The 25891-nt window shown below is 43.2% G+C and overlaps 2 protein-coding genes across 4 annotated transcripts in view; one reads left to right on the forward strand and one right to left on the reverse strand.

Annotated features, from left to right (window-relative positions):
• The window catches only part of LOC135102652 (uncharacterized), an 82604-nt gene that overhangs the window by 3287 nt on the left and 53426 nt on the right, over window positions 1-25891 (reverse strand). For both annotated transcript variants that reach the window (XM_064007983.1, XM_064007984.1), the window contains exons 4-10: window positions 15365-15541; window positions 14585-14780; window positions 9344-9474; window positions 7513-7722; window positions 3718-3825; window positions 2466-2660; window positions 200-325 (exon numbers count right to left, since the gene is read on the reverse strand). In XM_064007983.1, coding sequence (XP_063864053.1) covers window positions 200-325; window positions 2466-2660; window positions 3718-3825; window positions 7513-7722; window positions 9344-9474; window positions 14585-14780; window positions 15365-15541 — 1143 coding nt within the window. The remainder of the gene's footprint in view (window positions 1-199; window positions 326-2465; window positions 2661-3717; window positions 3826-7512; window positions 7723-9343; window positions 9475-14584; window positions 14781-15364; window positions 15542-25891) is intronic.
• Window positions 24996-25891, forward strand: part of LOC135102653 (prolyl 4-hydroxylase subunit alpha-1-like) — a 75449-nt gene continuing 74553 nt past the window's right edge. The window contains exon 1 of one of the 2 annotated variants that reach the window (XM_064007989.1): window positions 24996-25260. The gene's annotated coding sequence lies outside the window, so the exon portion shown is untranslated. The remainder of the gene's footprint in view (window positions 25261-25891) is intronic. The other variant, XM_064007985.1, reaches the window with a different exon arrangement.

A 25891-nucleotide genomic window follows, 5' to 3' on the forward strand; every position in this document is an offset into this window, starting at 1 on the left:
GAAAGGGATAGACAAAGTAGAATCATGCAGTAGAACCACATGGAGAACCAGAAGCCCATATGCCAGTACATTTCTCCTGAAGCGGCTGAAAGAGAAAGAAGCAAACAGAAGACCCAGACACGTGAGGGAGTGCCACTTAAAAGGCTACACTCTCAACCAACACCACAACCTACCCGGAATCCCACATCCCTGTCAGTACCTTTTCCCTGAAGCGTCTGCCGCACATGGTGGTGAACTCCCCGGGCACAGGAAGGATGGCCAGCTGCCCCACGAGCCCCACCTGCGTGTCCATGATGCGCGGGTGCCACGGGTAGGGCATGTTGATCTGCGGCACAAACACTAGGCTCAGAATTTTACCTTAGACCGTATTCTGAACACTTCCGCGCCGCATCCCGCCTGCTTTCCAAAGTGATGCGGGTTTCTGAGGGTGTTTTTACGGTTCCAGTGACGGATTAACAAGACTTCTGCATTACTAAAAGGAGAAATACAAGGGTGCTTCTACCGTTCTCGTTACAGATTGACAAGATTTCTACTTTATTAAAAGAAAGAACAGACTTAGAACCTGTCTAATCATCTCTGTGGCCTTGGAAAAATAAAGAGCAAAGCGTTAAAAAAAATACAGCCCATTTTTAATAAGCTAGTTGAGATATCACTGATGTTTTCATGATTCTAGTGACAGATTAACAAGATTTTTACATTATTAAAAGGAGAAACAATCTTGAGAGCCCGGCTAATCATCTCTGTGGCCTTGGAAAATAAAGAGCAAAGCGTTAAAAAGTACAGTCCATTTTTAATAAGCTAGTTGAGATATCAATGATGTTTTTGTGATTCTAGTGACAGATTAACAAGATTTTTACATTATTAAAAGGAGAAACACTCTTGAGAGCCCGGCTAATCATCTCTGTGGCCTTGGAAAAAAAGCCGTAGTGAGAGAGCAAAGCGTTTTTAAATACAGGCCCTGGAGGTGCGGGGCGTGACGCTTCACACCAGCTCACACTCGCTTGTTTTGGAATGCGAAGGTTGAGGTAATTGTCTGAGGGGCCGGAAGCTTACCCTGTTCTGGTAAATCATCCACACATTTTTATCTTATTGTTCTTTTTAATTCTGTGTTGATTTTATTGCACGTGTCGCATTCATATCATTTTTTAATCTTTTTAACTTGTTCTTGTAGTAAATCGTTCACGCTTTTTATCCTAATGCTTTGTTTTTAGTTCCTTGTTTACTTTATCGTGTGTGTGTGTGTGTGTGTGTGTGTGTGTGTGTGTGTGTGTGTGTGTGTGTGTGTGTGTGTGTGCGTCATGTACAGGCATGCGAGCTTTTTTCGGCGTCATATTTACTCTTGTTCTCCTACTTACATCATTCACGTCTTTCATTTTATTGTCATCTTTTTTTTTTTTTTTTCTCTCTTTTTCTATTTCCGTGTTAGCTGTATCGCGTGCACGACAGTCAGGTGAGTGGTTTACGTCGATGAAAACAAGTTCCGAATGTAAACCTCAAATATTCTTCCTTTTCCTTTTTTTTTTTTTTCTTCTTTTTGTATTTCAGTATGCGTATCAAAGTAATGTCTAAGAGTTTTCCGTGGATTAAAATAAGTACATCATCATAATATTCGTTTTATCATTATTATTTGTTTGTTTATATATTTGTTTATCTATTTATCTGTTCATTACATTCATTTATTTTTGCTTGAGAGAGAAGCAGAGGAGGATCGGAGGAGGGTAGCAGAAATATTAGTTAACGACTTATTTTGGGTGGAGGAGGAGGAAGAGGAGGAGGAGGAGCAAGAGGTAGCGGTGGTGGTGGAAGGATGGGGAGAGGGAGAGGTGAGGTGGAGGAGGAGAAGGAGAAAGAGGAGGAGGAGGAGGAGGAGGAGGAATGCAAAGGGAATACAAATGGAAGCCAAACAGGAGGAGGAGGAGGAGGAGAGGGTGATGGTGGTGGTATAGTGGCGGTGGTGGGAGAGATAGGCGAGGAGGAGGAGGAGGAGGAGGAGGAGGAGGAGAGTGTGGCGGAAGGGATGGGGAGCTGGTCACGTGGCACTGGGCTTCAGATAATCTTCACGACAGATCGGCTTGAGAGCAAAGAGGCCTCAGGACTTTTGGCGCTTGAGACACTTGGTACTCAGACCACCTGGAGCCCTACATGTCTCTCGAATCAGCCGTCTGGAGTACAGGCCTCGTGTTCCAGCGTGTGTCTGTCTTGAGGACCATCTGACCTGAGGCACCACCCTCCCCAGTACCAAGTTAGTGTAAACAAAAGAGAGGGAGGGGGAAGAGAGGGGAGTGTGGAGGGGGAGGGAGAGGGGGGGATCGGAGGAGGCAATGGTAGAAATACTAGCTGAAAAGTAATTGGGGGGTAGGAGGAGGAGGAGGAGAAGTAGGTGGTGGTGATGGTGGTGGTGGTGGTGGGGAGGAGGTGGTGGTGATGGTGGTGGCAGTGGGGGGGAGGAGGTGGTCTTTGCTCACCTCACCAGTGTCCAGCAGGATGGGCTTGGGGGCGTGACAGGCGATCTGCTCCTCTGAGGGTTTGTGCAGCATGCCGCTCACCATGTTCCAGAAGGGGTTGCCCTCCGTGGTGCCCTGCGTGAAGTCAAAGGCGCCTGGACCGTCGATGGTGCCCGCGGCGAAACTGTAGCCCAGCGCTGGCATGCATGTTGAACTCTGTAGACAGCAAGGTGACTCTCCCAGCTTTCACTATGTTACAACCTCATGTCTCTGTGCATTCTTCTCTCTCTCTCCTTCTTTCACCACATTTTGCCTGTCCCCAGTGTATGGTATGGTACCCTGGAGATGGTGGAGTGACTGGCGTGTTTGAGATCTATGACAACGAAGAAGGTTTGGGCGTCTCAAGAGGAAGGGCGAGGAGTGTGTGAGAAGGAGGATGCTGGAGATGGATCTATACTCGATAGGATAAAGAGAGGAGGACCTAAGAGAAGGTTCATGAATGCAGTGAAGGAAGACATGCTTGGTGATTTGGGCGTGTCAGGAGGAGGGACGAGGTGTATGTTGAAAGGAGGATGGTGGAAGTGGATGTACCCAGCAGGAGGAAAAGAGGAAGATCTAAGAGAAGGTTCATGGAAGCAGCCAAAGAAGCCATGTTTGTAATGGGTGTGACTGAGGTGGAAGTGCCAGGAGGAGAGACGAGAAGTATTTTGGAAGGAGAATGATGGAGGTGGATGTACCCAGCAGGAGCAAACGAGGAAGATCTAAGAGAAGGTTCATGGATGTAGTGAAAGAAAACATGATTGTAATTGATGTGACTGAGAAAGTTGATCCGCTGTGGCGACTCTTGAAGGGAGGGGCCCAAAGAGGTAGAAAAAGAAAGACTCTGGGATAAGTTAACTGAATGATTAGTATCTTTGCGCCGCTATAACAAAAATTGGAGAAGATTGACTGACTGATTAGTGTAATGGCCGTACAATTACGAGAGGTCTGAGAGGTTAAGTGACTGACTAGTGTTTTGGCTCCACAACAACGAAGACTTTTGATTGGCTGACTGATTAAGTAACGGCACCATAACAACAAATACTCTTGACTGACAAACAGGTTGAGTAACAGCGCCATAACAACAGACTCATGACTATCTGACTGAATAACGCCATAACAACGAGTATTCTTGGCGAGAGCAGTTCACGTGAATGTAATGAGACAGAACACTACTGGCAAGCTGCTCGTGGCCAGGAAGTGTAGTGCGTGTGTGCTGTGGCTGGAGACTCACCGTGTTGCCGCCTTCCAGATGCACCGTATAGTTGGCCATGTCTATGAACTGCTGGGCGAAGAGCACGGGCCCCGACACCTTCACCGCGCCAGGGTCGTTGTACAGATCCTGCAAACACAACAATAAGCCACTTGTTGAGTCACGTCCATACACCAGCACATGAAGCTCTGAGGACTTCAGACAACCAACGTGGGGATTATTCTTCAACTTTTCAGTGTAAAATCTCGACTACTTTTTACAGGCTCAAGTTGAATTGTTATTAAGGTTTTGAAGGATGTTTCCATGATTGTAATGGTAGTTTAACATGGATTTGATATCATAAAGAGAAAAATATCCACAGGAATATGGATAATGATCTCTGTGGCTTTTTAAAGTAATTTTTTTTGAGTTTGAAGCGCTTCAAAATAAGAAGACAAGAATATAAGGAAGTAAGGGGAGCTGCAAGAAGCTTTCAGGCCTACACGTAGCAGTCCCTGTATGAAGCACGCCTACCTATTTTTTTTTTTTTTTTTTTATGTAGGAAGGATACTGGCCAAGGGCAACAAAAATCTAATAAAAAAAAATGCCCACTGTAATGCCAGTCCCATAAAAGGGTCAAAGCAGTGGTCAAAAATTGGTGGATAAGTGTCTTGAAACCTCCCTCTTGAAGGGATTCAAGTCATAGGAAGGTGGAAATACAGAAGCAGGCAGGGAGTTCCAGAGTTTACCAGAGAAAGGGATGAATGATTGAGAATACTGGTTAACTCTTGCGTTAGAGAGGTGGACAGAATAGGGGTGAGAGAAAGAAGAAAGTCTTGTGCAGCGAGGCCGCGGAAGGAGGGGAGGCATGCAGTTAGCAAGATCAGAAGAGCAGTTGGCATGAAAATAACGGTAGAAGACAGCTAGATATGCAACATTGCGGCGGTGAGAGAGGGGCTGAAGACAGTCAGTTAGAGGAGAGGAGTTGATGAGACGAAAAGCTTTTGATTCCACCCTGTCTAGAAGAGCAGTATGAGTGGAACCCCCCCAGACATGTGAAGCATACTCCACACATGGACGGATAAGGCCCTTGTACAGAGTTAGCAGCTGGGGGATGAGAAAAACTGGCGGAGACGTCTCAGAACACCTAACTTCATAGAAGCTGTTTTAGCTAGAGATGAGATGTGAAGTTTCCAGTTCAGATTATAAGTAAAGGACAGACCAAGGATGTTCAGTGTAGAAGAGGGGGACAGTTGAGTGTCATTGAAGAAGAGGGGATAGTTGTCTGGAAGGTTGTGTCGAGTTGATAGATGGAGGAATTGAGTTTTTGAGGCATTGAACAATACCAAGTTTGCTCTGCCCCAATCAGAAATTTTAGAAAGGTCAGAAGTCAGGCGTTCTGTGGCTTCCCTGCGTGATATGTTTACCTCCTGAAGGGTTGGACGTCTATGAAAAGACGTGGAAAAGTGCAGGGTGGTATCATCAGCGTAGGAGTGGATAGGACAAGAAGTTTGGTTTAGAAGATCATTAATGAATAATAAGAAGAGAGTGGGTGACAGGACAGAACCCTGAGGAACACCACTGTTAATAGATTTAGGAGAAGAACAGTGACCGTCTACCACAGCAGCAATAGAACGGTCAGAAAGGAAACTTGAGATGAAGTTACAGAGAGAAGGATAGAAACCGTAGGAGGGTAGTTTGGAAATCAAAGCTTTGTGCCAGACTCTATCAAAGGCTTTTGAGATGTCCAAGGCAACAGCAAAAGTTTCACCAAAGTCTCTAAAAGAGGATGACCAAGACTCAGTAAGGAAAGCCACAAGATCACCACTAGAGCGACCTTGACGGAACCCATACTGGCGATCAGATAGAAGGTTGTGAAGTGATAGATGTTTAAGAATCTTCCTGTTGAGGATAGATTCAAAAACTTTAGATAAGCAGGAAATTAAAGCAATAGGACGGTAGTTTGAGGGATTAGAGCGGTCACCCTTTTTAGGAACAGGTTGAATGTAGGCAAACTTCCAGCAAGAAGGAAAGGTAGATGTTGACAGACAGAGCTGAAAGAGTTTGACTAGGCAAGGTGCAAGCACGGAGGCACAGTTTCGGAGAACAATAGGAGGGACCCCATCAGGTCCATAAGCCTTCCGAGGGTTTACGCCAGCGAGGGCATGGAAAACATCATTGCGAAGAATTTTAATACGTGGCATGAAGTAGTCAGAGGGTGGAGGAGAGGGAGGAACAAGCCCAGAATCATCCAAGGTAGAGTTTTTAACAAAGGTTTGAGCAAAGAGTTCAGCTTTAGAAATAGATGTGATAGCAGTGGTGCCATCTGGTTGAAGTAGAGGAGGGAAAGGAGAAGAAGCAAAGTTATTGGAGATATTTTTGGCTAGATGCCAGAAATCACGAGGGGAGTTAGATCTTGAAAGGTTTTGACATTTTCTGTTAATGAAGGAGTTTTTGGCTAGTTGGAGAACAGACTTGGCATGGTTCTGGGCAGAAATATAAAGTGCATGAGATTCTGGTGATGGAAGGCTTAAGTACCTTTTGTGGGCCACCTTTCTATCATGTATAGCACGAGAACAAGCTGTGTTAAACCAAGGTTTAGAAGGTTTAGGACGAGAAAAAGAGTGAGGAATGTACGCCTCCATGCCAGACACTATCACCTCTGTTATGCGCTCAGCACACAAAGACGGGTCTCTGACACGGAAGCAGTAGTCATTCCAAGGAAAATCAGCAAAATACCTCCTCAGGTCCCCCCAACTAGCAGAGGCAAAACGCCAGAGGCACCTTCGCTTAGGGGGATCCTGAGGAGGGATTGGAGTGATAGGGCAAGATAAAGATATGAGATTGTGATCGGAGGAGCCCAACGGAGAAGAAAGGGTGACAGCATAAGCAGAAGGATTAGAGGTCAGGAAAAGGTCAAGAATGTTGGGCGTATCTCCAAGACGGTCAGGAATGCGAGTAGGGTGTTGCACCAATTGCTCATGGAGGATAGCAAAGTTGTAGGCTAGTTCACCAGGATGGTCAGTGAAGGGAGAGGAAAGCCAAAGCTGGTGGTGAACATTGAAGTCTCCAAGAATGGAGATCTCTGCAAAAGGGAAGAGGGTCAGAATGTGCTCCACTTTGGAAGTTAAGTAGTCAAAGAATTTCTTATAGTCAGAGGAGTTAGGAGAGAGGTATACAGCACATATAAATTTAGTATGAGAATGACTCTGTAGTCGTAGCCAGATGGTGGAAAACTCGGAAGATTCAAGAGCGTGGGCACGAGAGCAGGTTAAGTCATTGCGCACATAAACGCAGCATCCAGCTTTGGATCGAAAATGAGGATAGAGAAAGTAGGAGGGAACAGAAAAGGGGCTACTGTCAGTTGCCTCAGACACCTGAGTTTCAGTGAGGAAAAGAAGATGAGGTTTAGAAGAGGAGAGGTGGTGTTCTACAGATTGAAAATTAGATCTTAGACCGCGAATGTTGCAGAAGTTAATGAAGGAAAAGTTGAGGGGGATGTCAAGACACTTAGGGTCGTCGACGGAAAGGCAGTCCGACCTACATCCTATTTGATCAGCAGATTTTCAAGATTGTTTCTCCTGTTAATAATATACATAAAAATCCTGCTAATCTATCACTAGAACCTGTTAAAAAAAAACAAAAAAAAAACAAGCTCTTTGATCAGCAGATTCTCAAGATTTTCTCCTGTTAATAATATACATAGAAATCCTGCTAATCTATCACTAGAACCTGTAGAAAAAAAAAAACATCCTTATAAACCAGTGTAACTTCAACTAGAGCCTTTTGGAAGCAGTCAGGGTGCTGCTGGGAAGCGTTTCAGAGGTCCTAAGTTACCATGGCCTTAGCAAACTGCCTGGTGGCGATGATCTTGGTGCTCTCCATCATGTCCCTGCCCGGCCCCGAGGCGATGCACTTCTGGACCCGCCCGTCGCAGGTGGAGGTGGCCAGGTCGCAGGGCAGCCCCGTGTCGATGCAGTGGGGACCCTTGATGTTCGGGCTCACGTCTCCGCAGTTGGATTGGGCAAAGGCCGCGACGAATTTGCCCTGTCGAAAAAGCCACGTTTGAATGACGGAGTGGATGAAATGTTCTTAGCTGGGAGTAAATTATGAGGTGGATGTAGGAGTGGACAGAGTGACAAGCCAAGCAGTAAAGGAGTAAAACGAATGACTGAACGAAGGCCGCGACAAATTAGTCCTGTCGAAAAAGCCACATGTTTGAATGACGGACTGGATGAAATGTTCTTAGTTGGAAGGAAATTTTAAGGTGGATGTTGGAGTGGACAGAGTGATAAGGAGTAAAACGAGAGACTGAACGAAGGCAATAACGAATTAGCCATATCAAAAAAGCCACATTGAATGACGCACGGGATAAAATGTTCTTAGTTGGAAGGAAATCATGAGGTGGACGTTGGAGTGGACAGAGTGACAACACAAGCAGTAAAGGATTAAAACAAGAGACTGAACGAAGGCTGCGACGAATTTGCCCTGTCAAGAAAATCCCTTTAGTGTGAATGACACGCAGACATTGAAATGCTCTTAGTTGGAAGGCTGGAAGGAAATCATGAAGTGGACGATGGAAAGGACAGAATGTTAAACTAAGTAGGACAGGAAAACAGCACGAAGAGAGGAAGGGAAAGGTAGCAAGGGAATTAATGAAGAAACTGACTATATACAAAGGAAGGGAAGGCGATATTAGAGAGGGTAGGAAAGGGAAAAGAGGAAATTAAGAAGAAGGATAGTTGACAAAATGATAACCTACGTGGGAAAGGAAGACAGTTTGAGGGAGGGAAGGAGAGGGTAAGAAGGGAATTAAGAAGGAGAAAAGTAGACAGAATGACGATCTAAAATGAGAGGGAGGAAAGAAAAGTGTGTAAAGAAAATGAAAGAAGGGGAGGAGGATAACAGAAAGAGAGGGATAAAGGGAGGGAATGAGAAAAAGTATGTCCCCCTACACACACACACACACACACACACATAAACCAGGAAGGAAGGGAAGGACAAGACAAACAAGGAACAAAAGAAAAAAAAAAAGAAAAACGAAAAGAAAAAAGAAAATAAGCTACTGGAAACCGCAATAGACGAAGATTAGCACAGATGAACAAAGAGAGAAACCTGAAAGTAGTCTTGTGGTAAACGCTTAATGGCTGAGAGTGAGTGACACCAATGATAGGTTAGCTTAGGTCAGGCAGTGGTGGTGGTGGCTGTGGTGGTGGTGGTGGTGGTGGTGGTGATGGTGGTGGTGGTGGGAATGTTAATAATAATAAGAAGAAACAAAAAATATCTGAAGTGAATTCGTAATAAATGCAGGAAAGTGACAGACAGCAATAATAGGTCAGGTCAGGTTAGGTCAGGCAACGGTGGTAGTGGTGGTGGTGGTGGTGGTGGGCAGGAAGGAGAAGAACAAGAAGAACAAGAATAACAACAAGATTGAAGTGAACTCAAAACAACTGCAAGCAAACAATAGGTCACGTCAGGTCAAGCAACGGTGGTGGTGGAAGGAAGAAATAATAAGACCAACAACAACAACAACAACGACAACAACAACAACAGTAATAACAACAACAAACAAACGACACTAATAATACGTCGTGTCAGGTCAGACATTGGTGGTAGTGGTGGTTGTGGTGGTGGTGGTGGTGGAGGAAGGAGAGCACAGCGTATTAACCTTGCCTGGCATGGCCCCGGGGTTCATGACCTCCTCGAAGAGCTGGGACGCGTAGCCCTTGTTGTCGCCCGAGATAAGGGTGTTGGTGTTGTTCATGGAGGTGGGGTGAACCGCGAACCAGTTGACCATACCTGGGAGAACCGCTCAGTGATTAGTGCATTAGCCTGGCACGCCCATCCACTCTCTCTCTCTCTCTCTCTCTCTCTCTCTCTCTCTCTCTCTCTCTCTCTCTCTCTCTCTCTCTGAACCATATTCTGGAACACTTCTGCGCCCCTCCCTCACTACTTTCAAAAGGCTCTGTATAGTTGAAGTTACACGGGTCTTTATTTGTGTTTATATGGTTCTAGTGACAGATTAACAAAGTTTCTACATTATTATCAGGAGAAACACTCTTGAGAAACCGGCTAATCATATCTGTGGCCTTTGAAAGTAGTTGTGATGAGAGAGCAAAGCGTTTCACTTTAGGGCTCTCTCTCTCTCTCTCTCTCTCTCTCTCTCTCTCTCTCTCTCTCTCTCTCTCTCTCTCTCTCAGGGCAGCCACCTCCTCCTTTCCTTCATTAGAAACTCAGGAGGGAGAAAAAATAACTTGATTATCACTTGTGTGGTCAGGAGAGAGAAAGAGAGAGTGAGAGGGAAAGGGATGGGGCAGGAACAAAGAGGGAGGTTAGGATAAGTGAAGGAAAAAATGTGCAATGTATGGAGGAGGAAAGAGAGGGTAGAGAAAAGGCGGAAGTACACACACACACACACACACACACACACACACACACACACACACACACACACACACAATACAAGTAAAGAATAAATGAATTAATACGATTCCTTTTGAAACTTCTCTTAACGGTGTAACTTTTTGTATTGGTGAACGTGTGTGCGTGCGTGCGTGTGTGTGTATGTGTGTGGGATCGAGTCGAGTTTCCTGCCAGCATAAAATATAGCCCGGAAAGGAAACAATACTGGGTGAAGCTTGGCCGGTAATGCATTGCCAATAGGTGCACTGAACTCTGTATGATCAAGATGTGAGACTGCCATCACCGCCCCCCCTTCTCTCTCTCTCTGTCCCCATGACCCTCCCCCCCCTCTCTCTCTCTCTCTCTCTCTCTCTCTCTCTCTCTCTCTCTCTCTCTCTCTCTCTCTCTCTCTCTCTCTCTCTCTCTCTCACCAACCCCCAAAGACACACCTGTCCCGCCCTCCCCGGTAAACGTCTGGGACCGGTTTGCACTGGGAATACTTAATAATACTTTTCTGAGGAGCTTTGCATATTATTCTGACTTAAGTTTTAGACTGCGAGACGCTTGTACGCTGAATCTCCACTTTCAAAACGCTCTGGTTGAAGTTTTAAGGGTTTTTAAGACAACTTTTGCGGTTCTAGTGACATATTAACAAGATTTCTACATTATTAAGAGGTGGAGAACTCTTGAGAATCCAGCTTATCATCTCTGTGACCTTTGAAAACAGTCGTGGTGAGCGAGCAAAGCATTTCTGAATATGCATCTGAAGGCAGGTGATAAGGAAGGTTTTGGAAGGTCCTTGTCTTGTCGGTTCATAGAGACTAGCAATGATGGTGATGGCAGGAGGCTGGGGAGTGGTGTTGGGTAGGGAGGTAGCAGGTAGGGAGAGGTCAAAAGCAGTGGGTGAGTCACTGTTCTTCCCTTAACCGAGAGGAAAACCGCTTTCTCATGTTTTTTTTTTTTTTTTTCCAGTGACCGCTTTCTTTCTCACGCCTTCCACGATTAACCCTTCACTGCCATCAGCCAAAAGCATTAAGAGAAGTTTATTTATATTTATAAGCACGTATAAGAGAGAAGGGGATAAAAGAAGACGATTTTGCAATTTCTCGTCCGTTTGGAGGTTTCTGTGGAATAAGAGGAAATATTTCAGATTGGCTAGTGACCGAGGGAAGTGTAACAAAAATAGTAGTGAAAAGGTTAATTTAATGCCTTGTGCTTCGTGTATGTTGTGTTGATATTGAGGCGGGAAGAGTGTTTGGTTGAAGTGTTGAGTTCAGTGTGTTGATTGTGACTCAGGTGTTGTGGTTCGTGTGTGTTGATAGTGAGGTTAAGGATTTGTGTTGTGAAAGTGTTGTTTTGATGGTGTTCGTGGTGATAGTGAGGTTAAGGAACTGTGTTTTGTAAATGTTGTTTTGGTAGTGTTGGTGTTGATAGTGAAGTTAAGGGATTGTGTTTTATAAGTGTTGTTTTGATAGTGTTCATGGTGATAGTGAGGTTAAGGAACTGTGTTTTGTAAATGTTGTTTTGGTAGTGTTGGTGTTGATAGTGAAGTTAAGGGATTGTGTTTTATAAGTGTTGTTTTGATAGTGTTCATGGTGATAGTGAGGTTAAGGAACTGTGTTTTGTAAATGTTGTTTTGGTAGTGTTGGTGTTGATAGAGAAGTTAAGGAATTGTGTTGTGAAAGTGTTGTTTTGATAGTGTTCATGGTAATAGTGAGGTTAAGGGAATTGTGTTTTATAAGTGTTGTTTTGATAGTGTTCGTGGTGATAGTGAGGTTAAGGCATTGTGTTTTATAAGTGTTGTTTTGATAGTGTTCGTGGTGATAGTGAGGTTAAGGGAATTGTGTTTTATAAGTGTCGTTTTGATAGTGTTTCTCATGGCATTGTGTTTAAGTATAAGTGTAGCATAAGTGTTGTGTTGATGTGGCAAAACTCCGGCAATGACAGTGAGAAAGATTAATAAACGCCAAACTATCACATAAATCTTTTCCCGTCCACTCATGATCTACAAGGAAGAGTCACGTTTACTAATAGCCTCGAGGTGACATAACTGACCACCACATGCAAGACAAGGCTCCATCACAACTGTATCTCCTGTTGCCTTTGACTTTCATCTGGGAGGTTTCAAGACGCTTTCCGTAATTCTGTATATTCTTTTTTTTTTTTTTTTAGATAATTCTCTTTTAGGATTGGTATATTCATGGGTATTTTTCTTTCTTTCCTTCTTTTTCTTCTTATTCGCCGTCTTTTTGTTGCCTTTAAGCAGTCAGAACCTCGTCATTTTTGGATGTTCTGTTTAGTTAATTCTCTTCTGGGACTGGTATATTCAGTGGCCCTTTCTTTTTTTCCGTCTTTCTTATTCCCCGTTTTTTTTGTTGCCCTTGACCAACCAGAATCTCGTCATTTTTTTGTATATCCTTTCTATATCATTCTCTTTTGGGACTAGCATCTTCAGCGGGCGTTTTCTTTCTTTCGATCTTTTCTTCCATTGTCTTTTTGTTACCCTTGGCCAGTCATAATATCGCCATTTTTTTATATTCTTTTTGAATCATTCTTTCTTTGGGAGTAGCATCTTTAGTGAGTCTCTTCTTTCTTTTATCTCTTTTTCCACCGTCTTTTGTTACCCTTGGCCAGCCGGAACTTGTATAACATGCAAAAGAAAAATGTTTTAGCGTAGGATCCCAGCTTAACCTTTCCCATCCCATGACGGAAAGAGATTCAAGCCTATGTTTCTCTGCTCTTGTTTACAGCCGAGTCTCCTCAGTGAAGAGTAAAAGCAGGAGGGAGTTTTCCAGGCTCTTATTCATGCAGGTATGTACTTATCAGTGCAGCGTGATTTGTGTTTTCCCGCGTCCCACGTCGAGAAAGAGAGAGAGAGAGAGAGAGAGAGAGAGAGAGAGAGAGAGAGAGAGAGAGAGAGAGAGAGAGTTCACTGAAGTTCACGAGAATGGAAGTGTGTGTGTGTGTGTGTGTGTGTGTGTGTGTGTGTGTGTGTGTGTGTGTGTGTGTGTGTGTGTGTGTATGCTGTTGACACATACACACACACACACACACACACACACACACACACACACACACACACACACACACACACACACACACACACACACACACACGCACGCACGCACACACACACACCTGTCTCATAGGTATTAGTGAACTTGTGCTGTGTTTCCTTATAGTTTCATCAGCGTGCCGTGTGCCGACTATCTATCAAGTTTAATCGGTTGTTGTTCCTTTATTATTTTCCACTTAGTAAAGATCTGAATACATAGGAGCGCCTCGGATCATCTCACGCAAGTTAAGTTGTAAGGAAATACCTAAGGAGATACTGACTCTTCCCTCCTTGCGGTACACCTTGCCTTGTCTTGTCTTTTTTTTTTTTTTTTTCTCCAACAAGGGACGGGACGCAAATACGTAGGGGTGCCTCAGACCATCTCAAGCAGGTTAAGCTGACGTGAGGAAATACCAAGGGAGGTAGTGACTCCTCCCTCCTTGCGGTACACCTTCTTGTTCTGTCTTGTTTTTTTTTTTTCTTATTATTTTTCATTAACAAGGGACGTGAATGCGTAGGAGTGCCTCAGATCATCTCAAGCAGGTTACGTTGTAAGAAAATAACAGTAGAGGTAGTGACTCGCTTCTCCTTGCGGTACACCTTCTTGTCTTGTCTTCTTGTAACTAGCGCTATTATTACAATTGACACTGATAACTCGCACAGCGCCATGATAGAAGAGGTGTTTGTCTACGTTTGCAATTTTAGATGACAATACAGAGAAGACGGAGGAGAGGATGGAGCAAGAGGTATTTAATCTTGGAGGGGAATTTAGTATAAAAGTAAAAATCATATAAATATTTTAGTATGGCCTTCTCCCTCTTTGAAATGGACCTTTAGGATTCACAGAGTAGGGTGCGTACATTGCGAAGGGTACTGGGAAGGACTCTCGATGGTTCTTCGTCGTGGTGATGTATGATGTTGAAAACTGGAGCCTGTTGTGTTCTTGATGGATGGCATGACCGGTATTATTAAGTCCTTCACTGGCATGGTCGTCCTTTCGTAACATTCAGGGAAATGTAAAAACTATTTGCATGACCACACCAACAAGGAGAGAGAGAGAGAATCAATTTTTTTTTTTCTCTCTCTCTTCCCTACTCAGTGCTAGAGAACAATTTAAGAGACTGCGGCATAAAACATCATTGTCCAGAGGAAGTTGTAAATGATCACGAAAAACATTGTCTAGCAGTGATACGGTTAAATTTAGAGACCACAGTGATGACCAGTCGACTTTTCATTAGTGTTTTCTCCCACTTAGGATGCAGGATACATGCTAAACTATCACTAGAATCAAGACAACATCCTCGACAACTGCTGTAACTTTCACGTCAGCCAATGAGAATACTGGTCAACTCTTGCATTAGGGAGGTGGACAGAATACGGGTGAGAGAAAGATAGGCAAGATGACGCTGAAGGTAACGAAGGTAGTGATAACAGTGAGCGAGGCATCCTCACCCAGCGGCGTGCCGTCTTGCGCCTCCAGCCTGAGCAGCGTCATGGTCTTATCGGTGTCGTAGAGGTACCTGGCGCGCTCCTCCTCAGGGTTGTTGAGGTAGCCTGTGGGGGAGCGGTTGATGGAGGCGTCCAGGATGTCGCCACTGCTCAGGTACAGGTGGCCCGGCACCACGCCCTCGTGCGCCTGCTTGATGCTCTGTGCAGAGTTTAAGGAGAGTGATGCTTGTTGACTGCAAATATATGTGCATAAGACTAATTACTTGCACAGTCTGGTATTTATGAACTGTAGAGTGCAGGAAGGTCGAGGGAAAGAGAGACATAGAGTGAGACGGAGGGATGGAATTGCGCTAGAGCTGCAAAGGATGGGAGTCACCTAGGAAGATAAGGACAGAAACACCTGGAGGAGACCCCTGCCGACTTCTAGGAAGCGGCGAAAGTATATAGAGGAAGAAGAGTACATGAAACCACATCAATGGTTTCCTTAATGACTTGTTCTGCGCCAAGAGTACACAGAGATTGATATTTGTAAACTGTTAATGTACGTACCAAATCTTTAAGTGCCTACATGAAAGAAAGAGCGGAATTAAAAGAATATATTTGCCAATTTCTACCCAGGAGGTTAGGAGATGGCTGGGGAACAAGGAAGAAAACGCCTATAGTGGTTAGCAATCAATGTTCTTACCTCCCCCTCCCCACCCCCCCTCTCTCTCTCTCTCTCTCTCTCTCTCTCTCTCTCTCTCTCTCTCTCTCTCTCTCTCTCTCTCTCTCTCTCTCTCTCACCTGGAAGATGCCCTCCACCATTGCGTCTAGCGTCTCCTTGATGAAGCCGAGCGAGGTGATGTCGAAAAGGAGGTATTCCAGGAAGCCACCGGGGCCAGAGTGCGTGTGTGTGCCGCTCAGCATCACGTTGGCGTTGGTGTACAGGGCCCCGTACTCCGCCTGCAGCCTCTCCACCACCTGAAGGAGATACGGGTGGTGAGATGCTGCGTCCTGTATTCTGAAACTCTCTCTCTCTCTCTCTCTCTCTCTCTCTCTCTACGTGATTCTATTTGAACTTAATTGGTTTGTCTGTTTTTTTTTTCTCTTTTCTTTTTTCTTTACATTTTTTTTAGTTTAATCTATTTTCGTGACTTTTTTTGTTATTATCTTTTATTTTTGTTGTTCTTCTACCATGGTATCTCTGAACTTAATTGGTTAATTTCTTTCTTTCACTATTTCTGAACTGGAGCTCTCTCCGCGATTCTGTTTTATTTATCTATTTATTTATTTATTTATTTATTTATTTATTTACTTACTATTTTTTACTTGTTAAGACTGAAGGACATCAAGACATCTCTGAACTGAACTGGTCACCTCGGTTTTTTTTTTTTTTTCAAAGTTTTATGTGTCAATTACAGCAAACATTCTTTCCTCCCTTCTTTCCTATATTTTTTTTTTTTTTTTTGCAACCCAGAGTAAGTCTCCTTTTCATACACAGACATCAGAAAATTTTGCCTTATGGTATATGGGAGTGGTTCTCGTTTACCAGGAGTTTTCTGTATCATTATTGTTCTCTTTTCCTTCCTTTCTTCTTTATCTCATCTGCCATGACCATCTGTTTGTCTGTCTGTCCGTGTGTGTGTGTGTGTGTGTGTGTGTGTGTGTGTGTGTGTGTGTATGGGTTCATTTACCATGAGTTTTCTATATCAGTACTGTTCTCTTTTCCTTTCTTTCCCTCTTCATCTCATCTGGCATCACCATCTGTCTGTCCGTGTGTGTGTGTGTGTGTGTGTGTGTGTGTGTGTGTGTGTGGTGTGTGTGTGTGTATGGGTGGGTGGAGGGATGAAGGGAAATGTACAGACGGCTCCCTACTTGCTGAACATAAGAACATAAGAAAAAAGGAAAGTTGCAAGAAGCCATCAGGCCTACACGTGGCAGTCCCTGTATGGAATATACCTACCTATTTCCACCTATCACGCCCATCCATAAATCTGAGTCAGTGTTCCTAGCTATATTTCTAACAAAAGTGACATCTCTCATCCTCTTTTCATGCCAGCTGTCGTGTACCTTACTGCTTATCGCTTTCTTCCTCTCCCCCTCCACATCCCCCTTCCCGCCCCTCTTCCCCACCCCAGTGCTTCTCATTCCTCCTTCACCCCCATCCCCTCTCTCTCTCTCTCTCTCTCTCTCTCTCTCTCTCTCTCTCTCTCTCTCTCTCTCTCTCTCTCTCTTAACCTGCACATTTAGGACAGCATAATTATAACACACACACACACACACACACACACACACACACATACACTGCACGCGTGGCTTGGAGCTTGGAGCACGGGGAGAGTGGTGGTGAGAGGGCAGCATTCCCTTGGGCTTACGGATTAGTTGGTGGAGAGGCAGGGAAGGATGAAAGACGCAAGAAGCTGCCCTGCCATTGAAATTTTAACAAAGTAATCGTGAATATCGGTATTTTTAGTCTTTATCTCCAAGAAATCTCAATTATCAGAGAGAGAGAGAGAGAGAGAGAGAGAGAAGGGGGGCTTAGATGGAGGTGATGGGGAGTAGGGTATGAGAAATATAGAAAGAAGGAGGGAGTGAGGATGGTGAGGCGGACAAGGAGTGGGGTTTGTCTAAGATGTGACTCAAATGACACGTCACGACTACTGGCCAATGGTATTTACCTATTAAAATGTCGCTTTAGCTACAAATAATGGTAGGAAAGCCTTACCTACGCGTATCTGATGACAAAATAGGGTAAGTTATTTCCGTAGAATTTTGTTGTGTAGTTAAGCATCTTCATTTCGTGTGTCTGGAATGTGGAAGGAGTCTCATAAGGGATTGGTGAAGATGTAAGTGAGTATGTGTAGTAGTAGTAGTAGTAGTAGTAGTAGTAGTAGTAGTAGTAGTAGTAGTAGTAGTAATAGTAGTAATAGTAGTAGTAGCAGTGGTAGTGGTAGTAGTAGTAGTAGTAGTAGTAGTAGGTAAATATTTTTGTCCTTGGTCTTTATTTATTTACTTATTTTCACTTGTGTACGAATAAACTAAACTGAAAAATTCGGAATTCATATCGTTCAATACTAAACGCAATCATAACGACAAAAGAATAACGAAGAAAACAAGAATAACGATATTTCAACTTGCTGCGTGTACATATTTTCCTCGCTGTTTTTTTTTTTTTTCTAGTATGTTATTGATATGCACACACACACACACACACACACACACACACACTTTCCTTCACCTTCAACTTCACCAGAGTTTCGTAAGTAAAAAATGTCGTAAGGAAAACACGAACAAGAATTCATTTTATTTATCTTTTTTTTTTTTTTTTCAATGCTTGTGTTTCTTTCGAGTAAACTTTCTGTGGATTGAAGACAAACTTTCCCCGCTGGGTCAGTTTTCACTCAAGGTTTTCATCCCCACCACCACCACCATTAACACCACCGCCACCTCCACTATCACCGCCGTCTTCCACTTACCACAAGACACAACTTTATCCACCACACAAGTGCAACCTTCCACTTTTTCTTCTCTCTCATTCTCTCAGTTACTCAGTCTCAGCCACTCTCTCTTTCTAATGGGACTGTTGAAAGGTCGAAGCAAAAGATACGAGAGGTCAAGTTTTCCAGCATATTAAATCTGATCTGACGTGACAGGAAGAAATGAAGGAAGGAAGGTAGGTATCTGAGAAGGGCGGTTTTATAATGAGTCCTTCGTGTTTCTCTTAGGTGGGAGTGCGTGTGTGTGTGTGTGTGTGTGTGTGTGTGTGTGTGTGTGTGTGTGTTATGCTTTAGTAGATTGAAGGGAAGAAAAGAGAACTGAGAACGGCAGTCTTTTTGGAAGGAATGGTTCGGTTTTCGCTTAGCTAGGAATGTGTGTTGTGCTTTAGTACATTCAAAGTGGCGGTTGATATGACTCGTTACAAAGAGAAAAGAGGAAAGGAAGAGAAAAAAGAAGAAAAGAAAAAGAAAAAAAAGGAAAGAAGAAAAAAAGAAAAGAAAAGAAAGAACAAGAAAAAAGAAGGAAAAAGAAGCAAAAAATTTCAAACACAGTAGCGTCTTATCTCAACTACTTATAACATTCAGCTCTAGGAGAAATACTCTACGTTTTCAAGGACATCTTCACAATTATACCGCCAGTTAAACCAGAATTCCTCAATATCAACGGAGAAAAGACCAAAGAAAACCCGAATCATCATCTTTACTACACTTCTAATGAAAGAACGTGAAGACGAATGTGGCACTCGAGAGACAGACCACCAGGCGCGGCAGGGACACAGGGACACCGGCGCGTGCTCCTGAATTCATTGATCAGTAGTTTCCAGAATATAAACGACTCAGGCTTCTTGTTACTCGTTACTAGATGACTGGCGCGTGTGTTTGGCGGGAGTGTTTACAAATACTGAGCGGCAAAGCATGACAGTGATGATGGTAGCGTGTCGGACAGACCTGTGAAGTTTAAGGCTCATATTCTGAAACGCTTTGCTCTCTCACCATGACTATTTTCAAAGGCCACAGAGATGATTAGTCGGGTTCCCAAGACTGTTTCTCTTATTAACAATGTAGAAATCTTGTTAATCTGACACTAAAACGGTAAAAAAAAAACAACCTCAAAAACCCAGTGGAGGTGCGGCACTGAAGTGTTTGGGAATATGGATCTAAAACTCCTGGGCACGTATCTTGAAATGCACTGGACTTTCCTTCTTCTCAGTTTAAAATCCCTGTTCGAGATCGCAGTTTCTTTTAGCTGTGATAGGCAACAATCTGCGGCTGTTAGAACAATATATATAAAATCTTTATAAGCACGTTCAAGAAACAAGGGATAAAAAAAAAAAGGTTTTGCAATTTGTAGCCTGTGTAACCATGGTTGGTGGTGGCTGCTGGACAAGAGGAAATGAGGAAAAAATGACTCAGAGTGGTTGGTTGATGAGAAAAATGTCCCAAATAGCGGTAAGAAGAGCCTTTTCCAAATGTTCCTGTCTTGTGTCATTGTCTCTCCTCTTTTGTCTCTCATGTCTTTCAATATTGCAATTTTCCTCTCCTTTGTTTCTCTCTATCCTTTTTAATGCAGTAATTCCACCTTATCCTAGGCATTTCTTTTCTTGAACTGTCTCTTTCGTCTTCTTTACTACTGTCTTTCCTCCTTATCCAGTGTTTTCTTCTTCTTTTTCTGTCATGTGTGCTTTGGTTCAGTTGTTCTACCTTATCCTAATTCTTCCTCATTATCTTTTGTGTCTTCTTCAGTGCAGTCTTTCAACTTTATCTTTGTCTGCCATATGTGCTTTAGTTCAATTGTTCCACCTTATCCTAATTCTTCCTCTCCTCTGTCTTTCGTGTCCTCATTGCAGTCTTTCTACTTTATTTTTGTCTGTCATGTGTGCTTTTCCTGGGTCTTCGTCTTCCTCGCATTCCTATCACCTCCATATCCATCCATGGCTTCCCTCGTAACATGCTGCTCTTCATTTCCTCTCCTCAGATCACCAAAGCATCTTATTCTCGCCTCCTGGACTTTCTCAGGCGCCTCCACGACTTTCAAGGGATCCCTGATTGACTCATTTCTTATCCTGCCCTTTCTTATCACCTTGGACTCTCGCAAGGACTGTTTTCAAAGGTCACAGAGATGATTAGCCGGGTTCCCACGGGTGTTTTTCATATTGGTGATGCAGAGGCCTTGCCAAATCATCACTAGAGACATGGGAACCAACGTAAACCTTGGCAATTTGCACTAATAGTTAGCCTTTTTCTATTTTTCACAATTTATTTAATTGTAACTCTCCAGGATTCTGTTTCTTTTCTTTCTTTTTTTTTTCTTAACCTTCCCATGACCTGAAGTGTTTCGAGGATATTTTAAAATTAATTGGTTAACTTTTTTTTTTTTCATTTTCGATGACTTTTATATAACAATTAAAATTTCTTTCTTTCATCCTTCCTTCCTTTCTTTCTTTCTTCCTTCCTTCCTTCTTTCTTTCCGTCCTTCCTTCTTTCATTCCTTCCTTTCTTTCTTCCTTTCAAATATTCTAGTTTTTGTAGTCTCTTTTGATACAGACAATGATGATGATAATGATAATAATAATAATAATAATAATAATAATAATAATTATAATAATAATAACGCCTTATGGTGTATGGAAGTGATCAAATTCAACACGAGTTTTGAATATCTGCGTTTTTCTCTTGGGTCGAGATTAGACGCCAAGGAAGGCTTTGTAACTCTCCAGATTAAATGATATTACTGCTGAATATCGCTCTTTATTTCGAGTACTGTAGCAATATTTCAAACAGGCGACACCAGGAAGCTGTAACATTGTAATCTGCCCACCTATCTGTGCGTGTGTGTGTGTGTGTGTGTGTGTGTGTGGTAACTTCCTCCTGATCTTTCGGTTATCTAAAATCTCTGTTCTTTGCCATTCTCTCTCTCTCTCTCTCTCTCTCTCTCTCTCTCTCTCTCTCTCTCTCTCTCTCTCTCTCTCTCTGCTGTCTTACGTTATTTTGACACGTCAGCAAATCTCGCTCGCCTTCACATTTCATTTATTATTCATTCAGGCACCGTGTGTTCCGAATTACTTACAGTCAAATGAGTCAGCATCGGATTCCATGACATGCATACATAAACACACACACACACACACACACACACACACACACACACACACACAAACAAAGAGAGAGAGAGAGAGAGAGAGAGAGAGAGAGAGAGAGAGAGAGAGAGAGAGAGAGAGAGAGAGAGAGAGAGAGAGAGAGAGAGAGAGAGAGAGAGGATAGCAATGTACAGAGGGAGAAATGGAATAAGAAAAGAAAGAAAGAAGGAAAAAGATGCAGCACACACACACACACACACACACACACACACACACACACACACACACACACACACACACAGGAAAGGAAAAACAAGGAAAGGGAAGGGAAGGATAAAGAGAGAATTAAAGAGGAAGAAGAGGATGGTACAGAGGGAAGAATGGAAGAGAAGAATGAGAGAAGGGAAGAGACGCAGTAAGCACATAGAAAGAAAAGGGAGAGAATATGAGAGAAGGAAGGAGAGGATAAAGAAAACAAAATAAAGAGGAGGAGAACACAGTGGAAAAAAAATGGAAGAGGAGAAGAACGGGAGGAGGGAAAGCAGCAAGAATACTCAATCACCCACCCACCCACGAAAGATAAAAGAAAATAAATAAATAAATAAATAAAAAGGAGAAGAAAAAAAAATAAAGAAAGAAAAGGTGAATACAGAGGAAGGAAAGGAGAAGAACGGGAGAAGGGAAAGCAGCAAGAATACTCACCCACCCACTAACCCACCCACCAGCACACACACACACACACAACACACACACACACACACAATAACCTCCCTCAGTCCTTCAGTGCTAGGAAGCCAGTGTGTACCTCAGCGTGCAGGTAACATTACTACTGGCCGTAAAGAGTTCAGAACCGTCAGTTTCTTATCCTTATAAAGGACACTGGCCAAGGGCAACTAAACGCAAAAAAGAAGAAAAAAAAACTCCACTTACTCGCTTCTCTCTGAAAAAGGTAACAGTAGTAATAGAGTAAAAAAAAAAAAAAGCTACGGTTTTGGAGGAGACTCATTTATTTATTTATTTATTTTATTATTGTTATTTTATTTTATTTGTTTTATTTTATTTTATTTTTTATTTTATTTTATTTTGTTTTATTTTATTTTATTTATTTACTTATTTATTTATTTATTTATTTATCTTTTTTTTGCTACTATGGTCGCCCCTCGTTAACCCTTTCACTGCGACACCAAACAATTAGCAGCACCAGAAGCAATGCGTGAAGTCTCTACAAGCATCTACAGGAAAGTTAGCCATGAAAAGAATACATTTTGCAATTTCTTGCCAGTTCAAAGATTGGATGTGGCTGTACAATAAGTAACGATGTCTCAGAGTGATTGGTCACCAGAGAAAATGGAAAGAGAGAGAACTTAATATTAATTTGATCTTTTTTTTTTTAAGCTGGAGAGATATTAAGAAGAGCCTAGAACAAAAATAACGTCTAAATAACTTATAAGTATTGACTGAGAACGTTTGTTAAGCAGAGAAAAGGGTTAAGGTGTCTACAAGAGTCTAAACACTTGTATGTATGTGGAAACAGATCAAGAAAAGGACTATGGGTAAGAATATTAGGTAAAATATCAATTCTTCCTTTCCATTCACTCTTTGCATGGAACAATCATTCCTGAAGGTCTGTGAGAAAATGCTGTAATCTGCTACACAATGTTCTTTATGGATGGCTTGTGCAGAGTAATGGTAAGGGTCTGAGTGCTCCACAGCTTACCGGCAAGAGGGATGAAAGGAAGATAGAAAGTAAAGCCTATTTCTCTTCCCTCATATTCTCTCTCTCTCCCTCTCTCTCTCTCTCTCTCTCTCTCTCTCTCTCTCTCTCTCTCTCTCTCTCTCTCTCTCTTTTCTTTTCATGTATTAATAAGACAGGCCATGAGAGAGAAAACGATAAATGATCCGACTCATGATGCCATTCTTAAAAAAAAGAAAAATAGAATAGAAAGAAAGTAAGAAAGAAGAAATGAAAGAGAAAGACTAGTAGCCAGTGTATTTATTTATTTATTTATTTATTTACTTATTTATTTATTTTATTTTTTTTATTTATTTATTTTATTATTATTATTATTATTTTTTTTTTTTTTGACCGTGGTCTTTCCTTTGGCCTCCGATCTCCACCTCGCCAGATTAACTTCTTTTTAAAATCGTCCTTCTTCCCAAACTTCCGAGCTTCACCTCCGCAGTTTATTTTCCTTACAAATCGTCCTTCTTCCGACCTTCACCTCCTCAGTTTATTATTTATTTATTCCTTTACAAATCACAATTCTTCCGAAACTTCCGATCTTTACCTTCCCATCTTGCTTTCTTTCTAAATCGCCCTTTTTCTTAAGCTTATCTCCTCCGTCAGCCGTCACACCCTTGCTTGCCGCTGCACACTTTCCCCTATCACGCCTCGCACTTTGAGTCCCGCCCTGCAACTCTCTCTTCCCTCTTCACCCTTTATTTATCACGCCGCCTCCTCTTTTCCTACATACTTGCTCACTCCCACCTCTCTCGCTTCTCGCTTGTGTCTCATTCAACAACATGGGCCTTATTCAGAAACGCTTTGCTCTCTCACTACTACTACTATTTTCAGAGGCCACAGAGGTGATCAGCCGGGTTCTCAAAAGTGTTTCTGCTGTTAATAAAGTAGAAATTTTATTAATCTGTCTCTAGAATCATAAAAAAAAACCTTAAAAACCCGTGTGACTTCAACTAAAACCTTTTTAATTCTAGTGGAGGTGCGGTCGGAAGTGTTTCAAAATATAATTCTGTACATGGTTATCTACATTGATTAGATAAGAACAATCCTGCCACTAGGGACGTCTGCTGGGAAGGATACAGGGGTTGAAGTGGCGAGTAGCGAGGTACCTTAAACTGTTCGTCAGATGGTGTAATCATTGGTTCCAAGTACTACTGCTGTTGCTGCTGCTGCTGCTGCTGCTACTACTACTACTACTACTACTACTACTACTACTACTACTACTACTACTACTACTACTACTTATCCTTCTTCTCCTACTAATGCTGCTGTTATTACTATTAAAATTACAACAACAACAACAACAACAACAACAACAACAACAACGACAGCAACAGCAGCCATCAGCTCAAGTAGGGAAAAGTTAATTAATTAATTGGTCCCACGGTCAATAATAATTACTTCCAGCATGAACAGGTGCGAGGAAGAAGAAGGGGTCAGGTGAACATGGCGGATTATAACAGGTGTCTCTCTCGGGGAAAGGGTGGCCGAGTTTACCTGTTTACCTCCGTCCCATACCTCGCATGTAATTGGCCTGGCAGTATTGAACCATGGCCGGGCTGGTGCAGGTTGGGAGAGGGTTTGTGCTGAGCGAGACGTAAATAAATGATTCTGGTTAGGCTAGGCTGCCGATACAGAGAGAGAGAGAGAGAGAGAGAGAGAGAGAGAGAGAGAGAGAGAGAGAGAGAGAGAGAAAGGATGCTGGCTTGCTCTCTCTCTCTCTCTCTCTCTCTCTGGTAATGATTTTCCCTGTATGTTTTATCTCCAAGTTTTCAGAAGGACTAGTGCGTGGAGTGGGAATCCGGGTAAAGGTTCACATTCTTGGCATTATTAAAATCAATAAAACTACTTTGGACCGGTTCTTTGTTTCTGTATAAGCGAATAGATAAAATGAATAAGTAACCCGCGTACTGTAACAAAGAACTGACACAGAACATTGGCGTGAATTCAGTAGGAAGCGGAGACTCGTAGTACGTACATAGACGAGTAGAGTTATGGGAAGATTAAGGTAGAGTTTGGTAGCGGCGTGTGAGATTGCAGCCTCTGACAACCTTCCTATGACTCCTCTGCTCTCTCCCTCTCTCCCTCCCTTTCCTTCCCCGCGCGGCAGCGGCAGCAGGCACTCAACACACACACACACACACACACAGGGGCTCTCCCGCTCACTCACAGTTACCAGTTCGTCAGTTGGTCGCTGGATGTGCGCGGGTAGGGTGGCGGCCACACGCACGAGCACCCGAGGAAATAGTGGGTGTGTTCGTGGCCTCTATTGCTGCTTGACGTAAGACTGGCGTTGTGGCAGCCTCGTCCAGGCGTGGTAAGGACAAGGCGGTGGTTTCCCTTACAAGATCTAGCCTTATAACGTGAGATTCTTCAGAGGAGAGAGGTAAGAGTGGCTGTGAGGTACTGTAGATTGTGATGCTCTTGTTGTTCTTTGCCTCCCAAAAGCGTAGCTCGGTTTTGTTTAGGTTTTGTTTTATCGTTGATGTTAAGATCGTGCTTTTTTAGGTTCTGTAAGGTTCTGGGGGTATTAGTACATACAAAAGGTCTTTTATTCGTGGGGTTTCTCTCTTCTCTGCTCCTCTCTTTCTCTCCGCCAGTTCCCCAACCCTCGACAGGACAAGGTTAGTGACTGGTGGCTGGCTAGCTGACTCTTACGGGCCGCGGTCACTGAGGAACATTCGAGGCTGGGTGCTGGTGGTGGTGGTGGTGGCGGCCTTGTGATGTTATCCAAAGGGCGTGTCTCTAGTAGTAATCGCACGGGACATACATACGTGCTGGTAGCCATTAACCGATATGAATAAAGCATTAGTTGTCAACGGTGCGCAGGGATAAAGATTATAACCTCTCTCTCTCTCTCTCTCTCTCTCTCTCTCTCTCTCTCTCTCTCTCTCTCTCTCTCTCTCTCTCTCTCTCTCTCTCTCTCTCTGGTGCGCTCATCATCACCAGGCGACCCACGAGGGAATGTCACGTTCACACTCAGGCAGGATGCTCCCCCGCCCCCCGATCCCCGCCA

This window comes from Scylla paramamosain, chromosome 8 (assembly GCF_035594125.1).
Source record: "Scylla paramamosain isolate STU-SP2022 chromosome 8, ASM3559412v1, whole genome shotgun sequence".
Classification (NCBI taxonomy): domain Eukaryota; kingdom Metazoa; phylum Arthropoda; class Malacostraca; order Decapoda; family Portunidae; genus Scylla; species Scylla paramamosain.